Source organism: Pseudochaenichthys georgianus, chromosome 5 (assembly GCF_902827115.2).
Source record: "Pseudochaenichthys georgianus chromosome 5, fPseGeo1.2, whole genome shotgun sequence".
Lineage (NCBI taxonomy): Eukaryota > Metazoa > Chordata > Actinopteri > Perciformes > Channichthyidae > Pseudochaenichthys > Pseudochaenichthys georgianus.
The window spans coordinates 13,481,182-13,505,765 of NC_047507.1; the positions used below are offsets into that span (position 1 = coordinate 13,481,182).

Here is a 24,584-nt window from a genome sequence, read left to right on the forward strand (position 1 = left end):
AGTAACGTTTCCACGTCAGGTGTTATGTATGCTAGCAGCAACACACCGAGTTAACTACATTATACAAACATGGGTTAATGATTAGAGGTAACTGAGTTATTTATTTTGTTAAAGTTTCAGCTATTCTGTTTACAGTTCTGTCATCACATTATTTAATACGATTTGTTAAAACATTGTTGTTACTTTTGATGTGAAATATTATGTATTAATTTAAATAAAAAGCAATGTTAGTTTTGTTCACAATTTGTTAAGTTAGTTTACCTTATTTTTTTCTCCAAAATAACCGATAAAAGTAATATTAAAGGACCGGATCGATAAGACATATACTTTATTGTCATTTCAACAAGACACAGAGTGTACTATTACAACGCAATTTCGTTGTACTGGCTGCAGGAACAGGACAATATAAAAACTTGCTAAAATTGTACATATAAATAAATAATAGTGACGTGGTGCTGATAAAATTAAAGATAAAGTGTGCATTTAAAATATAAAGACTTACTATACATATAAATAAAATAGACATACTATAACAAATATGTGCTCTTTACATAATAATGTAATATTTATGTTACTGGTCTACTTGCTGTTCAGCAGTCTGATGGCATGGGGGAAAAAGCTATTGCAGAATCTGACTGTTTTGCTCTTAATGCTGCGGAACCTCTTGCTGGAGGGCAGCAGGGAGAACAGAGCATGGTGAGGATGAGTGGGGTCTTTAAAAATGTTCTGGGCTTTTGTCAGGCAGCGTTTCTGAGCGGTGTCTCTGATGGGAGGGAGAGAAACTCTGATGATCTTCTCTGCTGTCCTGACCACTCTCTGCAGAGACTTCCGGTCTTTTGCGTTGCAGTCTCTCGACCAGATGGAGATGCCGCTGATCAGCACGCTCTCTATGGTTCCTCTGTAGAACGTGGTGAGGATGGGAGGGGGGAGCTGTACTCTTCTCAACCTGCGCAGGAAGTGTAGGCGCTGCTGTGCCTTCTTAAATAGTGATGTAGTGTGAGTGGACCAGGTCAGACTGCTTGTGATATGCACCCCCAGGAACTTAGTGCTGGCTGTAGTCTTCACTGCTGTGCCGTTGATGTGGAGTGGTGGGTGACAGTGCTTTTTGTTCCTGAAGTCGACAATAATCTCTTTTGTTTTATCGACATTCAGGATCAGGTTGTTGGTGTTACACCAGTCTGTCAGATGTTTCACCTCCTCCCATGTAGGCCTGTTTGTTGTTGTCCCTGATGAGTCCCACCACTGTTGTATCGTCCGCGTACTTTATGATGTGGTTGGTACTGAACCTGGAGCATAAGCATAAGCGCTATCTATAAAAGTAGTAGTACCGTTAAAGCCTTAACGATACCCATCCCTATGTGGATGTCAGTTTTACACACATTCTGAGGCCGCCGTGCCTATATTTTTTGTTTTCACTGCTAATGTATGCTTATGTTCTAGTAGTGCATTAAAAAATCATTAATGAAGTTTCAGCTCAGACCCCACGCTTAATATGTCTCCCCCTGGCCCACCTACATTTCTCCAGGCCCACCCACACAATAATTCCTGGCTACGCCACTGGTCCTCGGTACACACCCCCCACTGTAGAGCCTTGCCCCCCCAGCTGCCCCCCTAACTTTTGTTTCCCTAAAACTGTACTAAAACAAACCTACACTATTTCCACAAGCTTCTCAAGCAACAAAACAAGCATTACATTAGTTAAAATTGAATCATTTTAAATATAATTTTAGGGCCGTTAAAAACGCAGCTACGGCCCTGCATTAAACTGCGGAGCGGCGTTCACACAGACCGCGGCTCACACCGCTGCAGAGAGGGAGCGAGCTGTCCCAGCACCTATGGATCAGCTTCCCCTGGGAGCATTTCCCTTTCCACTAGTTTTGTTTTTACTAAGGACGAGAGCTTGAAACTAAATATTAATAAAACACTGCCGTTTGAATCGATAGCGTTTAACAGACGGGCGCTGTTTGGGGCGTTACGTTACAAAATACTACGCAGACAGCGTTAGCTGGGAGATCGATCACTTTGCTAAACTACGCGGTAGCCTACTATTAAATCCACGTAAACTACACAACAGCCATGAGGCCAGATCAATGAAACCAGGATACATCCGTTACCGTAAAAACTGGATCCAAACATAGCTGCCCGTGTGCGCTTGATCAATACTGTCTGATGTTATATTTATGATATGCTACATATTAGCTAGGCTACATGGCCCTAACGTGTAAAGTTATACAAGCATTTGTACCAGTGCTTTTCACAAGTAGACTCTTGCAGGCCAGAGTATAGGAGTGATTCAACAACAACAAAAAGACATATGAGAAGTGATCAGGACGAACAGAAAGAGGAAAAGGAAAAGAGAGATGAAGAGACCAGGAGGGTCAGAGCAGGAGGAAGAGGGGGAGATGAAGAGACCAGGAGGGTCAGAGCAGGAGGAAGAGGAGGAGATGAAGACATTAGTGAAGAAGAAGAAATATATGTGAGGAATAAAGATGAAGTATCAGAAAGAGGGCCAGAGGCAGGGATCAGGAGGCAGATGAAACTCCAGCTGGACCACATGGTATGTTCTTATTCTCCTTACATATTCCATTACAGCAGCTCAATCTAGCAGCTCTTAGTATTGACAAATATTGATTGAAATGTGTTGCTGCACAGGTCACCTGTAGCTCTCTGAAGAGATGGGTGATGTCATTTGTGTACTTAATTATAATTAAGTACTTACAGTATGCAGAATTCTGAGTATTCTCTGAATCGGGTGCCTTTTGGGTCTTTATATCTTTGAAAAATGAAACCAAAATGTTTGGTCATAACATCATAGGCACAACATATAAATAATTAGGCCTACTAGGAATTTCCTTGAAAAAATGTAACAGGGTTGAAGTTTTTGACAAAAAGTAGGCATGAGACCTTGTTTAGCTAAGATATGGCACCACATGGAAGTCAAGGAAAATTACAACATTGTAATATTTGGCAAAACTAATTATTTACTATTATTAATTCATACAACATAGTTGAAATGTTGAGCTTGTCAATCTTAATCTGAAAATACAAAAACTGAAATATAGGTAAGAGAAGAAACTGACACTTGTGTGATGTAATTCCCTCAATGCAGATCACACATGGACTGATCCATTATTTTAATAGGAGGGTAAATGGTATGGTCTTGTTCTCGAGTGAGGGATCAATGGAGCGTGAGATGGGCCGGAGAATCGGAGCAGCGGGAGCGGTATTGCAGTCGCTTTACCGCACCGTTGTGACGAAAAGGGAGCTGAGCCGGAAGGCAAAGCTCTCTGTCTACCGGGCCATTTTCGTTCCTACCCTCACCTATGGTCATGAAGGATGGGTCATGACCGAAAGAACGAGATCGCGGATACAAGCGGCCGAGATGGGTTTCCTCCGCCGGATGGCTGGTGTCTCCCTTAGAGATAAGGTGAGAAGTTCGCAGTGGCGTTTCTATATGTACAAAAGTGGTGGAGCACAAAAAACTCAGATGTCTATATATAAGCTTCTGCAGAGAGGTTCATGGCTGGTGAGGCACTGGCACTGACTCTTCAGGTTTACAAATATATTAAATCAAAATATAATATTATTTTCAAAAGCTTTTTTTGTCTGATGCTTCAATTACTTTTAAACAGACAGTTCAACAGAAGGATACCCAACAAAATGTAATTTAACATTTAAATATTGAATTGTTCTCTCTTAGTAAGATCCCATTTTCAATAAAATTGCAGTCTTACCTTGACTTGAAGATTAAGTCCATTTGCCTATCCTTCTGGACAAAAATCTCTATTACTTTTTTGTAAAAGTCCTCCTTATCTTCTTGTAGTTTCAAAAGTCTATCATAAATCTAATCTAATCAATAGATTTTTGATTCGAAAATGATAAAAGTAGGGTAGACATGTGGATATTATCCGGCTGAACAAAACAGGTTTGTTTCCCACAGATCTTATTTTGAGCTATTTTCTAAAATCTTATGGAGAAATCTCGTTGCTTTTTTGTGGAGGGAAGCCATGCGCAGCTTACTTCCTGGTTCTAGGACGCCTCACTGCAGCTCTCTCTCCTCCTCTTCACACACCACACTTTTCGCGGCACACGTACTTACAGCCAATCAGCTCTGAATGATGTGAGATGACTATGGTGGGGATGGCAGCACTTTGCCCCTATGGTCATTATTTTTTTGCCACACATATTAAATAGGAAAATACTCTGAGCATGCGCAGTGTAGTTTTTGCAGTCACCGTTCACTTAGACAGAGAGAGGGAGGGGCAGGATCGGGTTTTGTCCCACATGGCTCTAAACAGCTCAATAGGCACACACTGTAGACACTAATTAGAAGAACACATACTAACACAGCAATGTACAGACGAATCAGATGATTAAACATGATCTTAACATATATTTTATATAGGCCTATTTTTTTATTTATTTTTTGCATTTTGTTGTAATCATTATTGTAATACTTTCTGCTGACACTAGGTGGGGCTGTGCCCCACCTGCCCCTAATGACCAGTCGCCACTGGAAGTTCGGTCATCAGGGAGGGACTCGGAGTTGAGCCGCTCCTCCTTCGCGTCGAAAGAAGCCAGTTGAGGTGGTTCGGGCACCTAGTTAGGATGCCACCTGGGCGCCTCCCTAGGGAGGTGTTCCAGGCACGTCCAGCTGGGAAGAGACCAAGGGGTAGACCTAGGACCAGGTGGAGGGATTATATCTCTTCGCTGGCCTGGGAGCACCTTGGGATCCCTCAGTCAGAGCTGGTTGATGTCGCCAGGGAAAAGAAAGTTTGGGGCTCTCTACCCCCTGCTACCCCCGCGACCCGACCACGGATAAGCGGGAGAAGATGGATGGATGGATAAATGGTATGGCGTGACGGGGTTGAAACAAACTGAGGGACAATATTGCAATTTCATAGATAATTCAAGTATTTTTTCAGAATTGATTTTTGATCAGTTAAAGTTGACAAGCATATGATTATATTAGCAGCAACATTTTGGGATAATTGGCCATTTTGATTTGTTTAATATTAAATTAATATGTAATAATGCTTAGTGAGGACATGCAAATATGTCTGTCTAAGACAACCAATTTTTTTTAAAACAAAATATATATTTAATTTTACATTGTAATGCAAAACAACCTGTTCCATTAATTCATTGCTTTAAAATACATTTTGTAGTTTCCTTTCATTTAAAATGGTTGAGGTAATCTTGGGGGACTCAAAGGGCACCCGATTGTTTGTCTGAACACCTTGTTTCTCTTGTGCATTAAGAACACTTGTGTTAGGGCATGAATTAACAATAAATAGGTTATATACAGTATAAAATACCACGTACTGTCCGCCCTCCTATGCCACCCTGGCATGACCTCTTGCCTCCCCTTTGCCCCCCCATGTAAAATGTTCTAGAACCGCCACTGGTACACACACATATATAGCCTATATATATATATGATGGAGTAATGAGAGCTTAACTGCTCTCAGTCAGAGCTTTTGAGGAAAGTGAGTCACAGCTGTGGACAGCTACCATCACCTGGCATTCAGAAAGATGAGGCTTTTTTCATCCTCATTAGACCACACACACTACTAGCCATGCATGATAATGGGATGCAATGAACTCATTTGTTTTAACCAATTAAAACAAATTATAATGATTGGACCCTTTTCACTGATGATGGAGCTCATTTGTCTCAAGAGTTTCATAAGTTATTCACTCAATGATTGTTAATCAAGAAATGTATTTTATTCATGCACATGTTTTAGTGCAATGATATCCTGTTTAATTAAAGAACATTTTCTGGCATGGGGATGGAAATTTGAGTCTGCTGTGCTTTAAATCAGAAAAAGTAACTCCTCAGCTAATGATCTTGCTCAAGGTAATGCCAAAGGGTTGTTTTTGCCAGTACTTCTCGCTCATTGGCATCTGAGCCAATGAGCAGACACATTGCAGTTCATCAACAAAGTCTCTGAGCTCCTTAACAACAAGTGTACCAAGAACAGTTGTCATTTGAGTCATCACTGCAGTGGCTTAATTTGTCAAACCAAAGTAAATTGAGAAGAAAAGTCATTTGCAAAAGCATACTGAAAATGTAAAACTTGATTTCTTGACAATCCACAAAAAAAGTCAAAATGCATTCAGGCAATAAAATCAATCTAATATTATGTTTTGTGTGTGATGAAATAAATGAGCAGTCCGATGCTGGCCTCATTTGTAATGCCAGTTTTACAAACTGTTGACCAGTCAGCATCTTGTCGTGAATGACACGATTGAGTTCTCTCCTCGGAGTAGATGCGAGATAGTTTGCCTATTTTCATTCTGTGTTACTATTTCAGCTCTGGCTCTGTGCCCCCCCCCAGTGCAGGACAGAATGATTGGGCGAGATCGTCCCATGTGGTACATCGAGGCTGGAGATGTGTGAAAAGTGTGTGGGTGAGATAACTGGATTTGATTGTGGAGCTACCAATGCCATGTGGGGGAATAGAAAACGGATGTGTGTGTGTTTCAGTGCATAACGTCTTCTCCTGGATGCATTCATAAGGATGTGATTGCGTTGGTTATGGTTTCGTATATTTATTTACGAGGATTTGTATTTAAACAAATGACATTTTTCTGTCACCACTCAAAACAATGTAGTCCTTTCATCAGGGTAAAACTTTACATGACATGTCATTTGTTAGACACTTTTATCCAAAGCGACTTATTCAGTACTGTGGGCAATCCCCACAGGAGCAATTTGGAGTGAAGTGTCACAACGAAATGCTGACTGCAGTGGGACTCGAACTTGCTATCATCTTATTCGAGGATCAGCGCACTAATCCACTGAGCCACACCGTCACTTTAATGCTAGCAACAAAAATGTAAGTATTGGCTGAAACCCGTATTAATATTTTTTTGACAATCACCAGTATTTATTTTGACTAGTCTTTTTTGCAACTTTGGCAACTCATTTGGGGATTTCTGCCGTTTGTAGCCATGATAACAGCGTCGCTTTGGGGATGCCGTGGCAGGCGCTCCTTCCACCAGTTTGTTCCAGAATGATATCTGTCAACAATTTTAGCAACATTGAAATAATGAAGAGACATTTACTCCTTTGATGAATTGGGATAATGTTGGCGATCCCTTGCGAGTTAAATGTCAGAATCTCAAGCAGTCCAAAACATCATCTACCGTATAGAAGTACATTGTGTTATGTGCTAATAAGCAGAATAAGAAAAGTAAAGCATATGACTGTTAAATATCATCATATCCATAGTCATAGCATCTTAGCATTGTGAAATTAGCATTAAGCCCAAAGCACAACTGTACCTGAGTGCAGCCTCGCAAAGCTCCTTGCACAGCTGAAGACTCTCAGTTTTACATTTATTCCAGATGTCTATGTGTTGGTAGTGTGAGTGAAAGATTTCAGCCAATGTTTTTGTGCGAGTTAGTATCTTTTTAGCTAAAGAAGTATGTCCTAGCAGCAGGCAGAGAGGGACATCTGACAGTGACCCATTTCGCTGAAACTATCACATTTTACAGTGGCCTACTTTGAAACAGTTTCAAAACTTTTTCTCTTCGGGTATTATCTTTACAGTATGGACTCACTTACATTTCGCTTTTCATCTCAAGAATTTTGCTGCGTTCACTTCTAGCATAAATGTATAGGAGAGAGCTGGAAAGGACTCAATCGAGGAGGGGCACGCAGTGTTCAGGTTTGACAGGATGTTCTTTTCATGGCCAATATAACGATACAGATTTGCATTGTTGTTGTCTGCAACCAATATACATTTAGAGTAAAAAGGGACATCTACGTGTCCAAATGTAGAATAACACAAATTAAAAACTTTAAATGCCTTTATTTAGATGTTGGATACAATGCTGCCAAAAAACATTTCATGCATTTTCAGACATTTAATTAAGTGCATGTATCAAGAAAAAATAGCAAATTGGAGGTTGATTATGGACAGTATTGTAGATGTTTAACAAAAACCTTCTTTAAACGTGTGTGGCTCAATATTACAACTCTCTGGTTAATCAGTCAAGTTATTGAACTTAAATTCAGATCAGAATCTCTTCTAAGTGAATGTGATGGCTGACTCATATATATTTATAAAAATAACATTATTTGTTGCACATTCAGATTATAAAAGATGGGAGCAAGTAATCATCCAGGAACACAAACAGTCAATTTCCTGATTCACCTTTAAGATAAAAACAGATTTTTGAGAACATCAGACATTTTTACATGACACCTTTGAAGCAGAAACATTACAGTCTGCAACTCACAAAAGGACGGTAAAGCTATCTACAAGTGACCAATAAGCTGCAGTTGTAATGGTCCGAACCATGGCATTTGTAATGCTGCCCGTTACCTGACCTTTGTTGACTCGGGGAGTGGAACAATCAATACTGTTGGGAATTTTGTGATTATCCCGAGCCTCCCTACCATGCAGCAAAGCTGTGTCTGTCTGGCAGGCTGTGCAGGAATCTCCCTAGAGGAATTCCTGGCCTGAATTATTCAGCAGCTAGTGGGAAAAACGATCCTGCTTGGTTCTACCATCGATCCAACATTAAAGCAATGCCAGTACTATAGTTTGGACTCACATGATTGAGGCTTATTTATGAATCAGGCATGAAAACGGGTCAGGGGTGAACAAGGTGAGAAGGATATTATCCCTCTAGGGGGGTCCGGGGGCATGCTCCCCCGGAAGAACATTTAGAATATTCCATATTTTAAAGCATCAATCTGATGCATTTTGAGATGCATTTTTTTGCCAACCTGGGGAGAGCTGGATAAACTTAACTTCAGCCATGAGACAGTAGCTGCTGCTCATGTCTGCGTAGAAAGATGTACTAGAAAACCTCATTTTATATGAGCTTTTCCCAATTATTATAAACTTTATGTCACTGATAATTATGAATTTTTGTTTTCAGCAAAATAATAAGGCAGCCAAGTAATAAAAGTACAAATGACCACACAGCGATAAGATGAGACAGTGATGAAGGGCCACTGAAGCTTTAATAATGCAGTGCTGCATAATGCTTTCCCCAACGCTCCTCTCCCACTCCTATAAACAGATTACCGTCCTTCCACCACCTCCACACTTTCCTCTATTGCTTCCTATTGTCTCGTTTCTCCCTTCCCCTCTGTCTGCTCCCTCTTTTTACATCTTCCACTATACGACTTCACTCTCTAAGCTTACATCTCGTTTTATTTACCACGTTTTCACCCCCAATTCCTCATTAACTTGTCCCTTCCTCCGTCATCCACTGCTACCATCAAACCGTCTTGTTCCTTTAGTTTCTGGCAAAGCTTTTACGGGAGTGTAAGTATAGTCTTCTTCTTACACCCTTCCTAATTTAAATGGCCTTGAGGAAAAGGCCTCTTTCTGCTTTTGCTTAGTGACAGCTTGTCCCTTCTGCATGAAAAGCTCATATTAACAAAACCTCAGGGTTGTAGTGGATAAAAAACAGATTTCATTTATCTTTTTACTGTGATGCTATTTCTTTAAAACATTTATTTGAAAGAGTTATATAACCTTGGGATCTGTTCAACATAAACACATCTTTAAAGAATAATGGAGTATAGAAGTTTGTGGATATCTCCTTTGTGTACATCAGACACATACATAGTGTCAAAAACAGGATCTGATTTCAGACATAATATTGTGATTACTGGTGGAGGTAATAAAGAGGTTCATGTGTTTTTATGGTTATGGTCATTGACATATCATAATTTTGAATAATTCCTTACATTTATTATAGCGCATTATCAATGACTCAAAGCGCTTTACATATACACACATTGCACATCATACATGCAATGGTCAGATACTGTGGACAATACCCACAGGAGCAAGTTCAGGTGAAGGGTCTTGCCCAAGGACCCACCGGCTTTACAGACGCAGCAGCGGCGGGTTTCACCCCTTGATCTGATGATCATTGCACAGCGCACTGCGCCACACCGTCCATCTTCACGCCTCGAGGTCATCGAGGCGCTTTTACAAGTATACATTGGTATTATACATGTACTGTGGACAATACCCACAGGAGCAAATCCAGTAAATATCATGATGTTTAAAGTTGAATATGCTAAACTTATCAGCAAACACATGCTCTTTTACACATCCAGCAGTTAAATAGCTACATCATTATGTCGTTTCACAAATCCAGTATCCTCTCTCCTTCTTTTGGTATCCACAAACTCCAGAGGGAAATCAATCTTCTTCCATATCTCCGCTATGCCGGTGAAATAGCTTTTTTTTTTTCTTGTGCAACGGTTTTGCAACACCTGTCTCCATTACATTAAATGCTAAGTTCTGTAAGTGATAAATACCTAGTTCCGTGTCCTCTTCCTCTTCAGAAAACCTCCAGTCTTGAGTTGTGCTGCATTGAGTGCAAGCAATAGGTCAAGCTGAGTGCCGCATGAATCTACACCCACCAGTTGACTTTTCTGCATCAGGAAAACACCCTCAATGGGAACCTTCCACCATCATTGTATGCATGCACAATGTCAGGACCTCGACACAAACTGATGAACCCAAATGTAAAAATAAAGTCTTAAATATAAAAACATTTATATTTATTTTACAGTTCATGTTCTCTTAACCTCTTAAGCACATTACCAATGTAATTTACAGTTTTTTTTTTTACTATGTTCAATCTGAATTTTCTTTAAAATAAAAAAACATCTATATTGATTCTGACTTTTCTACATCCAACTCACTGGTTTATCATTACTTTGAGAACAAAGATTAATTTAGCCCTTTTAGAAGGGAAGATTTGTCATTTTCGAGCCAGAGACCTGAAAAACAGGCTCATGGTTGAACAGGTTTTAACAGAGTAGGTGGTGGAAATAACAAAAATCGCACACAAGGAGGAAAAAAACTAACGTAACAAAAAGAGGACTTCATAAAAACTTAAGCCAACAAAATAAACAAAAGAACAAAACCTGACATGAGTGAAAAGCGATCCTTTCTGACCTGAGGCTTGGCACGACCATTCGGGGAAACAAACAAGACGAACTGACGCAGGAGTCAGACAGGGGAGAGACTATTCAAACATGAGGTGAGTGGGAACAGGTGGAAACAATCAGGGGCGGGGCAGACACTGATGATGGCGGGAAAAACACACAAGGGGAGGAAGAAACGGCCTGAAATGAAAGACAAGAGGTAAATACAAAATAAAACAGGAAATGACAGACAAAATACATAAACATAACTTAACACATTTGACGAGACACAACACACAATCTGTCCTTGGAAATACATTTCCAGGGAATAATGTGTTGGAAACATTATCTAAGTGCAGTGCAAGGATATCTCGGATATAGGCTTCCGTAAGACACGCATTCAGACCTGGTTAAACTCTACACCAGCCGTAGCAGTTAAACAGAAGCAATTCAGTGCAAATGCATGCATCTGGACAGCGATCGATTCAACATCAAAGCACTGCCAGTACTATAGTTTGGACTCACGTGCTATGAGAGAACTATTTACGAATTGCTGCTCATTTCCTTGTATAAAGATGTACTAGTAAACATCATTTTAAAAGAGCTTTTCCCAATTATTTTTATACAAGTGAGCAGTGTTAGTGAGGAGTCCTCCGTGAAGCTTTTTCTCATTAGCCCGTGGCAGCCTGGTTATGCTGACTTGTGCTCTATTCCAAGTCAAGAATCTCCTCAGCTCAATTGCCATGTTTTGAAACGCCTCTTCAAAAACCACTGATCCCTAGTTATTTATCGCTCTTTTTCTCAGTCCACAGCTCGGAGAGCTGAGGAGGAGCCCTCCCTCCCGCAGGTTAGAGGAAAGGGGCCGTCTAATTACTGTGGTTTGTGTCAGATCTCTGCAAATAAAGTCTAACATGAACTTGTTTCTTCTCTCGGTGCAAGAGGAACTCCCTTGTACTCAGTCTATTTCTGATATCATCTCTGAGGACTTAATGTTTCTCCCTCACTCGTTCCAAGTCCCTCTCACACATTCTCTGACACACATTCCTCCTTTTCTTTTCTTGTTCTTTCATTTGATTTTCTTTTACACTCCTGCTCTCTTGATTTCAAAATTCCCTTGTGCACAGAGACATACATACATACGCACACCCTGCCCCCGCTGCCTCCACATTTCTCAAATCTTTTCATAACCTCATTTACATAAGGGAAGTTGTGTTTCAGGAAGTTAGTTTGAAACCCCCTCGGTATTTCCATTCCCTTTGAAATGGATTATATAACACCTAATGCAAATTTGTTGACAAGTATGTCATATAAAATGTATCAGTTTTATTGATGCCCTATGTCAGAGTTTAATCGTATTCATATTTACAGTAAGGCTAAATCGTTTTCATCATCGTGGTGACACGTCGAAGCGATCTTTTCGGATTGATCAAACATTTTCTGATCTATGTGTCTTTAAAGCTTTGTAGTAAGGATCAGGGGATTTCCCTACTATTAAAAGAGGACTGTATTTGTACAGTAATTACCAGTCTGCAACCCTGAAGACATAAACTCTTTCAAACCAAGTCTGGTGTGGCTTTATATTGTTGTAGATTGGAAGCTCATTAGATGAAGTTTTGGATTGACTTCATAATTCAGGGCAGGACTATTGTTGTCTTGGGGCTGGTGTGTGGGAAGGCATATGCTGGGGGATTCACTCGACTCAGGGTAATAAAATAATCGCTTTGATGAGCTTTTGTTTCAGGAGACCTATTTGGATAGGTTGAGCCGAGTGCTGGCGTTTGAAGCTTCGGATAATGCAGCCTTTTGCCGTGCTTCTGTCCCACTTCCTGGTTGAATATCACACATCTCTGAGTGTATGCAAGGTTGAACTGTACATAGATGGTTGTAGAGCAGCTATAAATAATTCAGTTCTGTTTCATTATTCACTCCCAACACTTTGGGTGCCATTATATTGGCTTGTTAATTTTTTGCTCAACTTTTGTATTTCATATAAAAGCTAACGTTAAAAATAATGGCCAAGTAGGAATTATACGCCAGGGATGTTGCCTGAACAAGAAAACATTGAGGGGGTTGAAAGCAAGGCAAGGCACGTTTATTTATATACAGTAGCACCTTTCAACACAACGCAACTCAAAGTGCTTTATTAACAGGAAAAATATTAAAAGCATTAAGAAAAGCAGAAACACATTATAAAATGGCATTTAAAAGCACTCATTAAAAAGCAAAGAGAATAAAGTAAACATAAAACATGCTAATATATCAAATACATTGCAGTGTCAGATATGAAAAGTTCACATAAAAGCAGCGGCAGAAAGAAAAGTCTTCAGCCTGGATTTAAAAGTAGTCAGAGTTGCAGCGGACCGGCAGGTTTCTGGGAGTTTGTTCGAGATGTTTGGAGCATAATAACTGAACGCTGCTTCTCCATGTTTAGTTCTCACTCTGGGGACAGACAGCTGACCAGTCCCTGAAGACCTGAGAGTTCTGGATGGTTCATAATGAAGCAGGAGAGCAGAAATGTATTTTGGCTCTAACCATTCAATGATTTATAAACCAGCAGCAGTATTTTGAAATCAATTATTTGACAGACAGGACGCCGGTGTAAAGACCTGGAGTGATGTGATCCACTTTCTTCGTGTTTAGTGAAGCTTCAGGCATCATCTTTCTGAATTATCTGCTTTCTAATAGATGTTTTAGTAAGACACCATTACAGTAGTTGACGTTACTACAACAGCTGTATATTAATTATAATGTTAATTTACACTGCACTGATTGCATCGGTACATCAAGTCCTCTATTCAATTTGAACACGTGTGATACTAATAGAGAATACAAATGTATGTGTCTTTATATTTTCAGGCTTTCATTGCCATGCACTTGCAATTAAGTGGCATTACAATTGGTTTAGTCTGAGGTCATTAAGATGTAGTGTATCAGAAAGTAGAAGCTTTTAATAATTTAATGCCACACAATGCTTTTAATTATGCATCTGCAGCAGAACATTTCCCCTTCATAGTATAAATAAGTAAATATTCCATTGAACATTTCACTTATGTGAACGTTTTGTAATTATAAAGGTTTTTTTGATTAGCTCTCATTTTGATATTTGTTTGTAAGAACATCAAACACTCTGTGATGGTAGACATTATAATAACATTATTTTTCATGAGTGAAATGTAACATAATAACATGAGTCAATAAAATGCACCAAATGAACACAGAAAACGGTGGACAAAACTTAAACTACACAATATAAGACAATATTTAACAATAGGATGGGATCAGGGGTCTGAATAACTGAATTTAAGACACATCTATTACCTCCAGGCACTAAATACATATCATTGTTACATAGGCGGCTCATCTATCATGCTCCACAAGAATATCAAGTCAAGGTTATTGGGTTCAAAGTATTGATCAACCTTCCTTACCAATTATCTGCCTGAATAAATGACCCCTCCCAGAGGACTAAACCATTGTAGGTATTCAACACCTCAACAATTGATAACCAAAGGGCAACATTGTTTGCAGAGTGTCAGACCTACTCTATATATCTGGCTTGTCCTGGCCATCTTCACGCACAATATACATACAATACAATACAATATATCTTCTTATTATGAGATCAAAAAGATACTGGCCCTGAAATAAAGTTACTGTGGACCTGAAATGGGGGGGTCTGAACCACTAGCATACATTGACGTTGCCTTAGCTGCAGCGTGAGAACGACGTTGTTTCCAAAACCTCTTTTATCACATCAATACTACACAGTTTGAATCAAGAGTGAAAACGTTTGATTCAATAATGAATATTTTATGACCTTTTCTCATACATTCACACCATCAGCAGTTTTGGGGGTGTTGAACCCATGATCTCCGGCACATAATTGCCAACTCGAATCAAAACCGGATCACAAAATAAATGCCTTGACTGAGCGAATGGTGGAAGAATAATAAAGAGTAGTGGCGCAGGTAATAAAGCGATGTGAGGCTACGTTTAACAAAACAGATATTGGTGATAACAATAAAGAAAGAATACAAAGCCAGCCAATCAACAGGAGGTGGAAATGACAAAGCAGAGAGGAGGCAGTGGTGGATGACATATGGCCTGATTCATCGTGGACCATTGTGCAGGAAACACATGAAATAAATTAGGAAAGAGAGGTTGAAAGGGAGGGAAGGAAAGCGACAATAATTGTTTGGATGTTTCCATGCTTGGGTGGTGATGTTTATGCATGCACAAATACAGCACTCACACAGTTCCAGACAAATGCAAATGTTAAGTGCCCACGGTGATTAATGCTGTTCTACTAACCAGGGCAACGTGCTGTAAATCAGTGTCAAGACTTCCACAACAATACACTTGAAGCTTGAGTTTCTGATGTTAAGTACAACAAATATTTCCCTGATAATACGCCTCTTTTACTAAGAGAATAGTCCAAGTACAATAGTATTATAATATAATAAAATGATTGAAACTGTGTCACTATATTTGAAATATAAGAGATGATACATTTTCCCTCTAAGTCCTGCATCAAAATATGAATACAATAATTAGTAACGGTAGAACTAATGGCTTTCTGTAACCATACTTGTACATATGTATTGTGTCATAACTACAATAGGTCTCTGTCAAATTATGTAAGAAAAACCTCAAATTATACTAAGCAGGACTCAAGTCTCTAATTGTAGCATCTTATCAGGAGCCGCTCCAAGTACTATCTTTAATTAACTTAAAGTTTTTCAGTTGATATAACATGATTATTATATAGACACAAGAAAATGTAACACTTGGTATCAACATCCACTGGCTTTGTCTTCTTCTAATTTGTGATGACAAGCAATAAGAAACCAATCCAATGCACTCAGAGCCCACAGTACTTAAAGTAAAAATAGAATAGATAAAAGGTCAGGTATAGACTCCCACACTGTCTTTATAATTAGGAGGAATGTATCATTGTGGTAAGAAAAATAACAACCTATAGAAAGCCTTTACGGTTCTCTCTTTTAAAAGACAGGAACACAATGAATCTTCCACACTGTTTTAAGATGAAGTATCTAATTTGCTTCATCATACATCTGCTAAGAATATAATTTAATTGATTTGGAGGATTTAATAAAGATTTTGGATCAAATCTAATTAGTTCTTAGTGGGTATTTGTGACGCCCGCATCAGCACTCATTCACTGTCTCATCGTTTAAGTAATCATGATACGCCACGACAGTCTACAATACTTGTAATGATTATTGGTGTGTCTAATTGAGGATTCACACTTAAACTGTAACAATAGAGCAGAAATAAAAAGGGATTGCTGCATCACGATGTTTGAGGGATGGGAAATTGCATACAAGCGTGATAAACAAGACCAATTTTTTCCGACTGGATTTGTAGCTGAGAATTGTTTTTGACAGGGATGAAAATACTTTTGAAATTAGCTATCTTTTTTCATATCGCAAAATCAGTTTTTCATCTTCATTTAGATCAAATTGTAATACAAGGCTCTTTTGCCCAGCACTTTGAACTGTGTTCCTTTCAATTGAAATCACAGAATATCAGTCAGCACTCACTTTGTAACTTTAAATGTGAGATGAAACAGGAGATATCAGGATTAAATGTTTTCTTCTTTCCCCAGTTATTGCAAAAATAAATCTCGCTCAAGAGCTTCAAAAGCGAGGGAGGAAGAAATAAATGGAAGCAGAGGAAAGATCAAAATACGCTGAGGTTGATGAAAGAACACAGCTGAAGATTTATTACAGAAAGATTGCAAAGGAAAACGAAATGAGAAAGAAACAGCAACAAGAATCAAGAGATGCCAGTGGGCTTTGACATCTGAAGTGAGGGCTCTCATGTCACTGTAGTGACTGAGCGAGCGAGAGGAACACAGAGAAGGTAATAGTGGAGGGTACACAGTAGCCTCTGGCACGCATAATGAAAAGGTCAAGGAAACTTCATGGAGGTATAACACAGACACTCGAAACACAGCAGAGGTTGATAGATTAAGTTAGGAAGACTTTGTAGAGAATAAAGCTCAGGAAGAGACCAAGAAAGAGAGAGGTGGTACATTTACAGTATAGGTATAAAGTCAGTGGGTAAACAATTCAATATTGGGTACCAGGTTGGGATTACATGCACTCCTGTAATACATACAATTCATTTGCTCGTGCTTTGGTATGAACATACTTTATTTGCATTGTCAGTTAGAATAGATAAGACTTCAAATGGATGGATTTGCTAGCTAAATAAATATTTGTTTATTTTAAGTGTTACACGTGTCATTCATAAATACAACCGTGCCTTTTCATATGTATTTAATTCCACATATTGATGAAGGCTCCGACTGAAATGTACAACATCTTTTAACCTTTATTGTGTCCAGGCACTTTAAGTATGTCTATAAACCTTGAATCCAAAGAACACCTTCAAGTGACAAATCTGGTATTTACTTGGACTTACATAATTTAAAAGTCAAGACATCTAACAATCTCGATGTCAGGAGTACATACTTGAATACATGTGAAGAGTTTTCTAAGATAAAAGACTTCTCTACTGTAAACCTCTGAGCCCACAAGTCTTTGATGTCTCTGGCATGTAAGGAAAAGCGATATAATGAAGGCTTTCTTTGTTTCGACATAAAATATCAGAAGATCTAAAGGCAATAAGAAAAAATATACAAGTTAAAGAAGACATAGCATGCTTATTTCAGGTTCAAACGTATATTTTGGGTTTCTAGAAGAACATGTTTACATGCTTTGATGTTAAAAAATTACATTATTTTCTTATTCTGTATGTATGAGTGCACCTGTGTTGACCCTCTGTCTGAAACTCTCTACTGTCTCTTTGAGCCCCCCTCCGAAAAAGCCCAGTCTGATTGACTTGTGAGAAAAATATAGCATCTCTCGGTAGCCCACAGTCATTTCATTCAGAATACAGATTCATGTGCACATTTTCAAACACAACTTCAGTAAATCATATGTTAAATAGTTTGATATAAAAAGCACCAATCAAAATACTTTATAGATGATTTTCATCTAACCATGTAGCCTTATCATATACTATAAAAAGACATGTGGATAACACGGTTATAAGCCAGTCTTTTTGTCTCGTCCATTCACCCTTTTATCATATTGCGCATAAAAGCATTTAGAGAAAGTCATTTGGGAAAAAAGCACTTCACAGGTAAGGTGACGGAGAATGGATGCTGGAATGTGACGGATGGGCGGAGAAGCACACAGTTTGAAAGAGACTCTCAAAAATGACCTTTTTGCTCTTTCTCCTCGCATTGCACAAGCCTATAATTTTCTGTCTCCAACCTTTGCTGTCAATCAATGCAGCCGGCAATAATCCAGCTTCGGGTTCAGAGGATTCATTTAAAATGTGGTCTGTGATGCAGTACTTTCCAAAATGATGACTTCAAAGACAAGACATTAACTTGCAAATATACCATTTATTAATTTAACAATTAGTCTGGGAATGAAGGGCACTCACATTTAGGCTATTGGCATAACTTTGCCTCAAAACCAAACCACAATGTAAAAAAGTCTAATTCTTAGTTCAAACCTTATTATTTTGACATTCACATGATGAGTTAGGGTCACACACTGAATGCTTTCACAGAATAATGATGTGGTGTAATTTTGGAGAGCTGAGAAAGAAATACGTTTTCAATTTAGAAGCAGAAATGTTAGTAATCAGGCAGCTATTGTACGTGATACCAAACCCAACAATTGTCTGTGCTGTGCTAGCCAGATGATTTTGCAGTCAGTGAATCTATAAATAAGTAAGTATGTTTTTTCCATTACAAACCCAATTATGCAACACAGGCACTTTATGACTGTGGTTTAAAATTTGAGTGCTCTCTAATATCGTAGACATGATCTATGTTGTTATCTCTGTCAAACTATATTAAAGTGGAATAGAGATTTATCAAATCAAACAAATCAAATCAAGTTTTATTTATATAGCACATTTATAAACGATTGTTGGTCGAGCCAAAGTGCTGTACATATAATACAATTAGCCTACAGTAGAGACACTTTACAGCAAATACAACAACACAGATTGTTCTGAATATCAGTATGACAATACGACACCCTCTGTCCTTAGACCCTCACATCGTACAAGGAAAAACTTCCAGAGAAAACCCACAGTTTAAGGGGGAAATGTGAGAAACCTCAGGGAGAGCAACAGAGGAGGGATCCCTCTCCCAGGACGGACAGACGTGCAATAGATGCCGTGTGTAAATCTAAGAGATAATACATTTTACAGCATATAGACCGAATGTTAGGAAATGCATGCGTCTGTAATAAGAAGATGAATCCACGAGGATGTCAGCTACAATCCTGGGGAAGCCATCAGGGAAGCAGCATGACGAGACCCAAGGCAGGACCGCAGAGACAGGTTCAGCCACGACCCGAAGTCCACGACTTAATCCAGAACTCAGGATAGAGGATCCAAGACACAGGACTACAGCAAGAGGATCAGCCTCGACTCCGGATCCCGGCGTAGATATAGATACAAAACAAGAGAAAAGATTTGGCTGGGTTAATCGGAACAAGAGAATACACAGACACAGACAGAGAGGGAAAAGGTCATTGGATAAAAGTTATTCTTGATAACCCTCTTGGAAGACCTCATGAACTTCTCCACTCAATCTATCAAGACCCGAGCAGTTCTATTAGAAGTCCAAGGTAAAGGCACAGGCCGGCGCATATCGCATTTATAGATTAAACCAAATGGATATATTGATTTAAACTTGCTTTGAAAGTTGTCCATAACTTAAGGGTACATAGCATAGTACTGTAGTTAAGTTTGGCTTTTTACTTTACAGCATAATATGGTTTGTGAACCTAAACGCAGGGTAGTTCTGACTGTCCCGTTACACACACACTTTGCTGGATTAACAATCCTAACCATACCTTAAACAGAGAGTTAAGACATTTTAAAGAAGCCCTATCATTTTTGGGGTTTCTCTTTCCTGTAGTGTGGTATGTTTTTGTGCATGTAAATGGTCTGCAAAGGCGGAAATCCCTGAGTTCCCTCCAGAGGAAGTGTTTCTCCCACACACACAGAACATCGAAGCGGTTGACCAATCACAACAGAGCCAGCCAGCTAACCAATCAGAGCAGACTGGACTCTTGTTTCAGACAGAGGGTGTAAAGAGGTGCTGCAGCACAGGCTGTATTTCTATAGATGAACAAACAGATTAATCTAAAGGATTTGTGATATCCTACCCAACAACACACCACCAAACTTCGAACTCAGCACGAGTCTAATAAGCCAGAATGATTGAACACACCTATCTGTGCACTATCTTTAAAATAGAGGTACTATTACGAGTGTGAACGTTCCTTAAGTACTATACTACCTTGTTGTTCTAGGGTGACTTATTATTACCTACTTGAGAAGCCACAATAAACTCGTAACGTGAACACATGATCCGAGGCTGAAGAAAGAACCGCACTTTCAAAGATTTATGTGGTGGGCCATCATTTGTCTCCCTCTTGGGTTTCATTTTAAATTGGGTTACACTGCCACATACTACTGTGTTTTTGTCTATTACCTCGAGCTATTTGCAAGGTTTTATAGGTAGCCTTGTGGAGGCTTAAAATATCTGAAAGGGAAACGGCCGATGATGTGCACTATGATACGACAAAATGCACATGAGGAAAGTGAAATTCCACAATAGAGTGGTCCTGAGTTGATCACCTCAGACCTCCTTTACAGCAACACGTCAGCACAAACAAGATTTACTTTGTCAACAAGTAACTACTGTTTCTGTCCTCCATTTTTCAGAAATCTGCTGGATAAAGACACATTCTCCAAGTCGGATCCATGTAAGTACAATATCCACTCCGTTTGAATGTCTGTGCTCTTCTGTCCAGGTACTTTCATCTGTAAAAGTACAGCCTTCTGTCCTTCTCCAATTTTGTTTCCCCCTTTTCTCACTCTGTTATTTTTTGGATATATTGCCCTGTGGTTTGGGAAATCTTTGTTATGTTGTTTGTTCACTGTAGTGGAGCTAAAACCCTCGCATAGATTTCCAATTTGGAATCTGACTACATTTCTCTGATTGTCCCTCTCCCCTTTTCTTTCTCTTTAACCCTCCTTTTATTCACAATATTGCATTTCTTTCTGCCTCTATCTGGTTCCTTTTTACAGTATGCGTGCTCTATACGCAAGGTGTTGAAACCAAACAGTGGAGAGAGGTGAGTGTACACAACCAAACGCACATGCATGTGCAAACACACACTAATAGAATGAAATTGCTTATGTCCAATTAAGTTCCCGCTGTGCTCACTGTGTGTTTATTATGATTGTCTGTCGTGTGAAGACATTTCAATTCTTCAGTTTTTTCCTTTGACTGAGAGCATTCAGCAGTCGGGTTTAACAATTCATTAATATATAGAGTCACATTTTTGTCTCGAGTCTATTAATTCTCATCCTACCAAATAAAGTCCCTGCAGATCCCAGAGACGTAATTCTCGGTCCTATCTCACAGGTTTTCTATATTTAATATTTACAATTGTTCATGATTTTGTCAATCAATTTGTTCATTATGATTAGGGGGTTGAAAACTGTAAAGTTTATTTTGCTTTGCGTAATGTTTTCCATTAGCCACAGTGGCCAGCTGTTTGAGGAAATAACATAGCCTTTTAAAATATGTATCTACATTACATTACATTGCATTTAGCTGTCGCTTTTATCCAAAGCGACTTACAATAAGTACATTCGACCAGGAAGACACAACCTTGAAGAAAACAGAATCATAAAGTACATCAGGTTTCATAGAGCCAAGTATTTCAAGTGTTACTCAACTGGCTATAGATAAGCCAGTCCTTTATTAGTATATAAGTGCTCTGTTAGCAGTTCTTAGTTAGTAATTCTATCGCTCGAGGTGGAGTCGAAAGAGATGAGTTTTCAGTCTGCGCCGGAAGGTGTGTAAGCTTTCTGCTGTCCTGATGTCAATGGGGAGCTCATTCCACCATTTTGGAGCCAGGATAGCAAACTAAATAATTTAAGGATTTCTGTTGGGAAGTCTGAAAGCATTGTGAGACGGTATGATTCTTTTAGTCTTTTTCCACTTGTACGATGAGAAAGTTAAGGTGTGACATTTCTGATAAATGAGAGTGGCGACACTACATAGATAGACTACGTAGATTTAGTGTCACAAAGTGTGAAATGCTGCCACTGAGCAGCGATTGTTCTGTAACTGGGATAACAATTTCACACGTAGAGAATGAAAAAGATCATGATAAATATCCACAGAGGGATTTTTTGCTTTGTTTGTGTTATTTGGTTTTGCTTGCGCCTATGACCCTTCATGCATCAATAAATCATTTTTTTCAAACTGCTGTTTTTTTTCTGTGTATCCCTGCAAATGTCTCTTTGAGTGTGTTAAAGTCAACATATAATTCTGTGCATGCTTATGCATTCCCGTAACAGAGAGGTTGTATTGGATGTCAGCCTCCATATTTGTCATCTTTATTCACCCCATGCAAATTGTCAATGCATCTTCTGTAATTGTTAGATATTATTTATACAGCCCTGACCTGCTGTGGATGTTTAATAGATCATCGTGCACTGGGATTCATATGTATTTATACAGTCAGATGACCCTCCTCTCCTGCGTGTGTGTTTACCAGTCGAAGCAGATGGCTGTGTGGGTTTTGCTGAAACATAGCTGAGGGACTGAGAAGGATGATGTTGTGAATGTGTGAAAATGTATTAGCATATGTGTATATTCCTAAAGCATGGGCGTATACACATAAGGTCTTTACATCATTAAACTCTCGTTCGCACTTCTTACGAAATAGACTTAGTTTTTTGGCAGACAACTACCAAGTATAAGACAATATGTTAATCCAATCAACAATCCTGAATATACTGTATATGTCTCTAAAGCTTTGGCATTCAGAAGAATGAATGAAACCAAAAGCGAAATAGGGCGGAAAACCTTTGGTCTGAATAGTAAAGCCAATGCAGAAATGACTTAAATGATGGGTTCTCTCTAATGGCCAGAAGGAGGTGACTGGTTACAAACAGAATACAAAATGTGTCTATGAGAAATTGACCCTACTTGTCACTTGATTATTTTGATATTATCATCATTAATTATTTAGCTGTCACTTTTATCACGATCGACTTACATACACTCAATCTCGTAGACATTCATATGGGAGCAGGTTGGACATGTTATCAGGTGGGAAAGGAAAACTCATGTTTTTAATGATCGTCTGAAGAGACAGAGCAGGAGGAGGTTGATGGTGGGGACAGTAGCTTCACTAAGATGTGACACAGCTGACCTTTTCATCTTTCCGCACTGTCTAATGTGTCTCTGACGTCACATGCTGTGCTGTTGGTGTAGCCAAACATTGCTTTAACTGGAGTCCAGATTGTTGATGGCATTTGCATATTTTTTTATACGAGGTAATTGTGTATCATGATATTACAAACGTTAGATAATTCTATTGGAAGATAATACAATTATCATATTGAATTATCGTCCAGCTCTGGTCCACTCTAATCCACACTATCGTCATGGATCTCTCTGTCAGAACAAAGGACTAAGCCCATTATATCAGCACACATATTACAGTCTGCTTAACATGCTTCAAGGGAAGGACAATCCTTGTTGGCCAAAGAGCTACAGGACATTCATTCAGAACAAATCCCCAGGGGTGTTTCGTGTGTGTCCTATTGGAAAAGATAATACAATCTTTGTCAAGTTTGGCACAAAAACCCACAAAATAATGAAGATGTCCTGTTGGTGCCTTTATTTTTACACCATTCACCAACAGTGTGTGTGTAGGTGAGTTTTGTCTGTGTTTTGGGACATTCACATTGCAATATAAGACGCTGCTGGTGTCCCCAGTAGTTGTTGCTAGCCTGAAGAGTTCAATTTGCCATGTGTTAGCTGCTCTGCATGTGTGTGTGTGTGTGTGTGTGTGTGTGTGTGTGTGTGTGTGTGTGTGTGTGTGTGTGTGTGTGTGTGTGTGTGTGTGTGTGTGTGTGTGTGTGTGTGTGTGTGTGTGTGTGTGTGTGTTGAGGGTGTGCGGGTCAGGGACTTCATACCAGATTCTCATTAGACAGCTCCAGCAGCCCAGCAGTATCTAATGAACTCCGCAGCACGGTATTGTCTCTTCCACTCAGCAGGGAAAATCACATTATGGAGCTCATCTTCGCTTTCACCCACCTCTTTACTAACATGCGCTCACAGCCTCATCAACACCTCCGGGTCTCTTAGAAAGAATGGGTGGATCACAGATTGAACATCAGTATCCTTTTCTCTACTGTTCTCCCTCGCTCTGTTAAATGTAGATGTTCAGTCAGTGAGTTCACACGGAGAAAAATAGAACCTTAGAAGTTCCGAGAGGAGTTCAACACTGCAACAATACAGAAGTGTGTTGTTTTAGAGCACTTTGGTGACTTAATTGCCCACACTCTATTGTATTTGTTGCTTTTGCTGTATTGATTGACTTGACTTGGTTATCATCACACACATCCGCCTATAATGTGCAGTACCTGCTGTCCACATTATGGAACAACAATATCGACTCTTACTTGCAAATTACTTCCTTAACATTGATTTAAATGGAAGTTTGGCAGCTTTCCAATAAAACAGGCCATGTTTGGCAGGAACACAGCTGTTGTTTTAGTGCAGTCGTATGAT

At 39.2% G+C, this 24,584-nt stretch overlaps 2 protein-coding genes across 2 annotated transcripts in view; both read left to right on the forward strand.

The window, feature by feature from the left end:
• LOC117446134 (copine-5-like) overlaps positions 1-24,584 on the forward strand; it is a 41,133-nt gene that overhangs the window by 11,739 nt on the left and 4,810 nt on the right. Inside the window, exons 2-3 of the mRNA XM_034082143.1 lie at positions 20,708-20,748; positions 21,074-21,120. Coding sequence (XP_033938034.1) covers positions 20,708-20,748; positions 21,074-21,120 — 88 coding nt within the window. The remainder of the gene's footprint in view (positions 1-20,707; positions 20,749-21,073; positions 21,121-24,584) is intronic.
• cpne5b (copine Vb) overlaps positions 1-24,584 on the forward strand; it is an 85,857-nt gene that overhangs the window by 11,293 nt on the left and 49,980 nt on the right. The gene's annotated exons all lie outside the window — the stretch shown is intronic.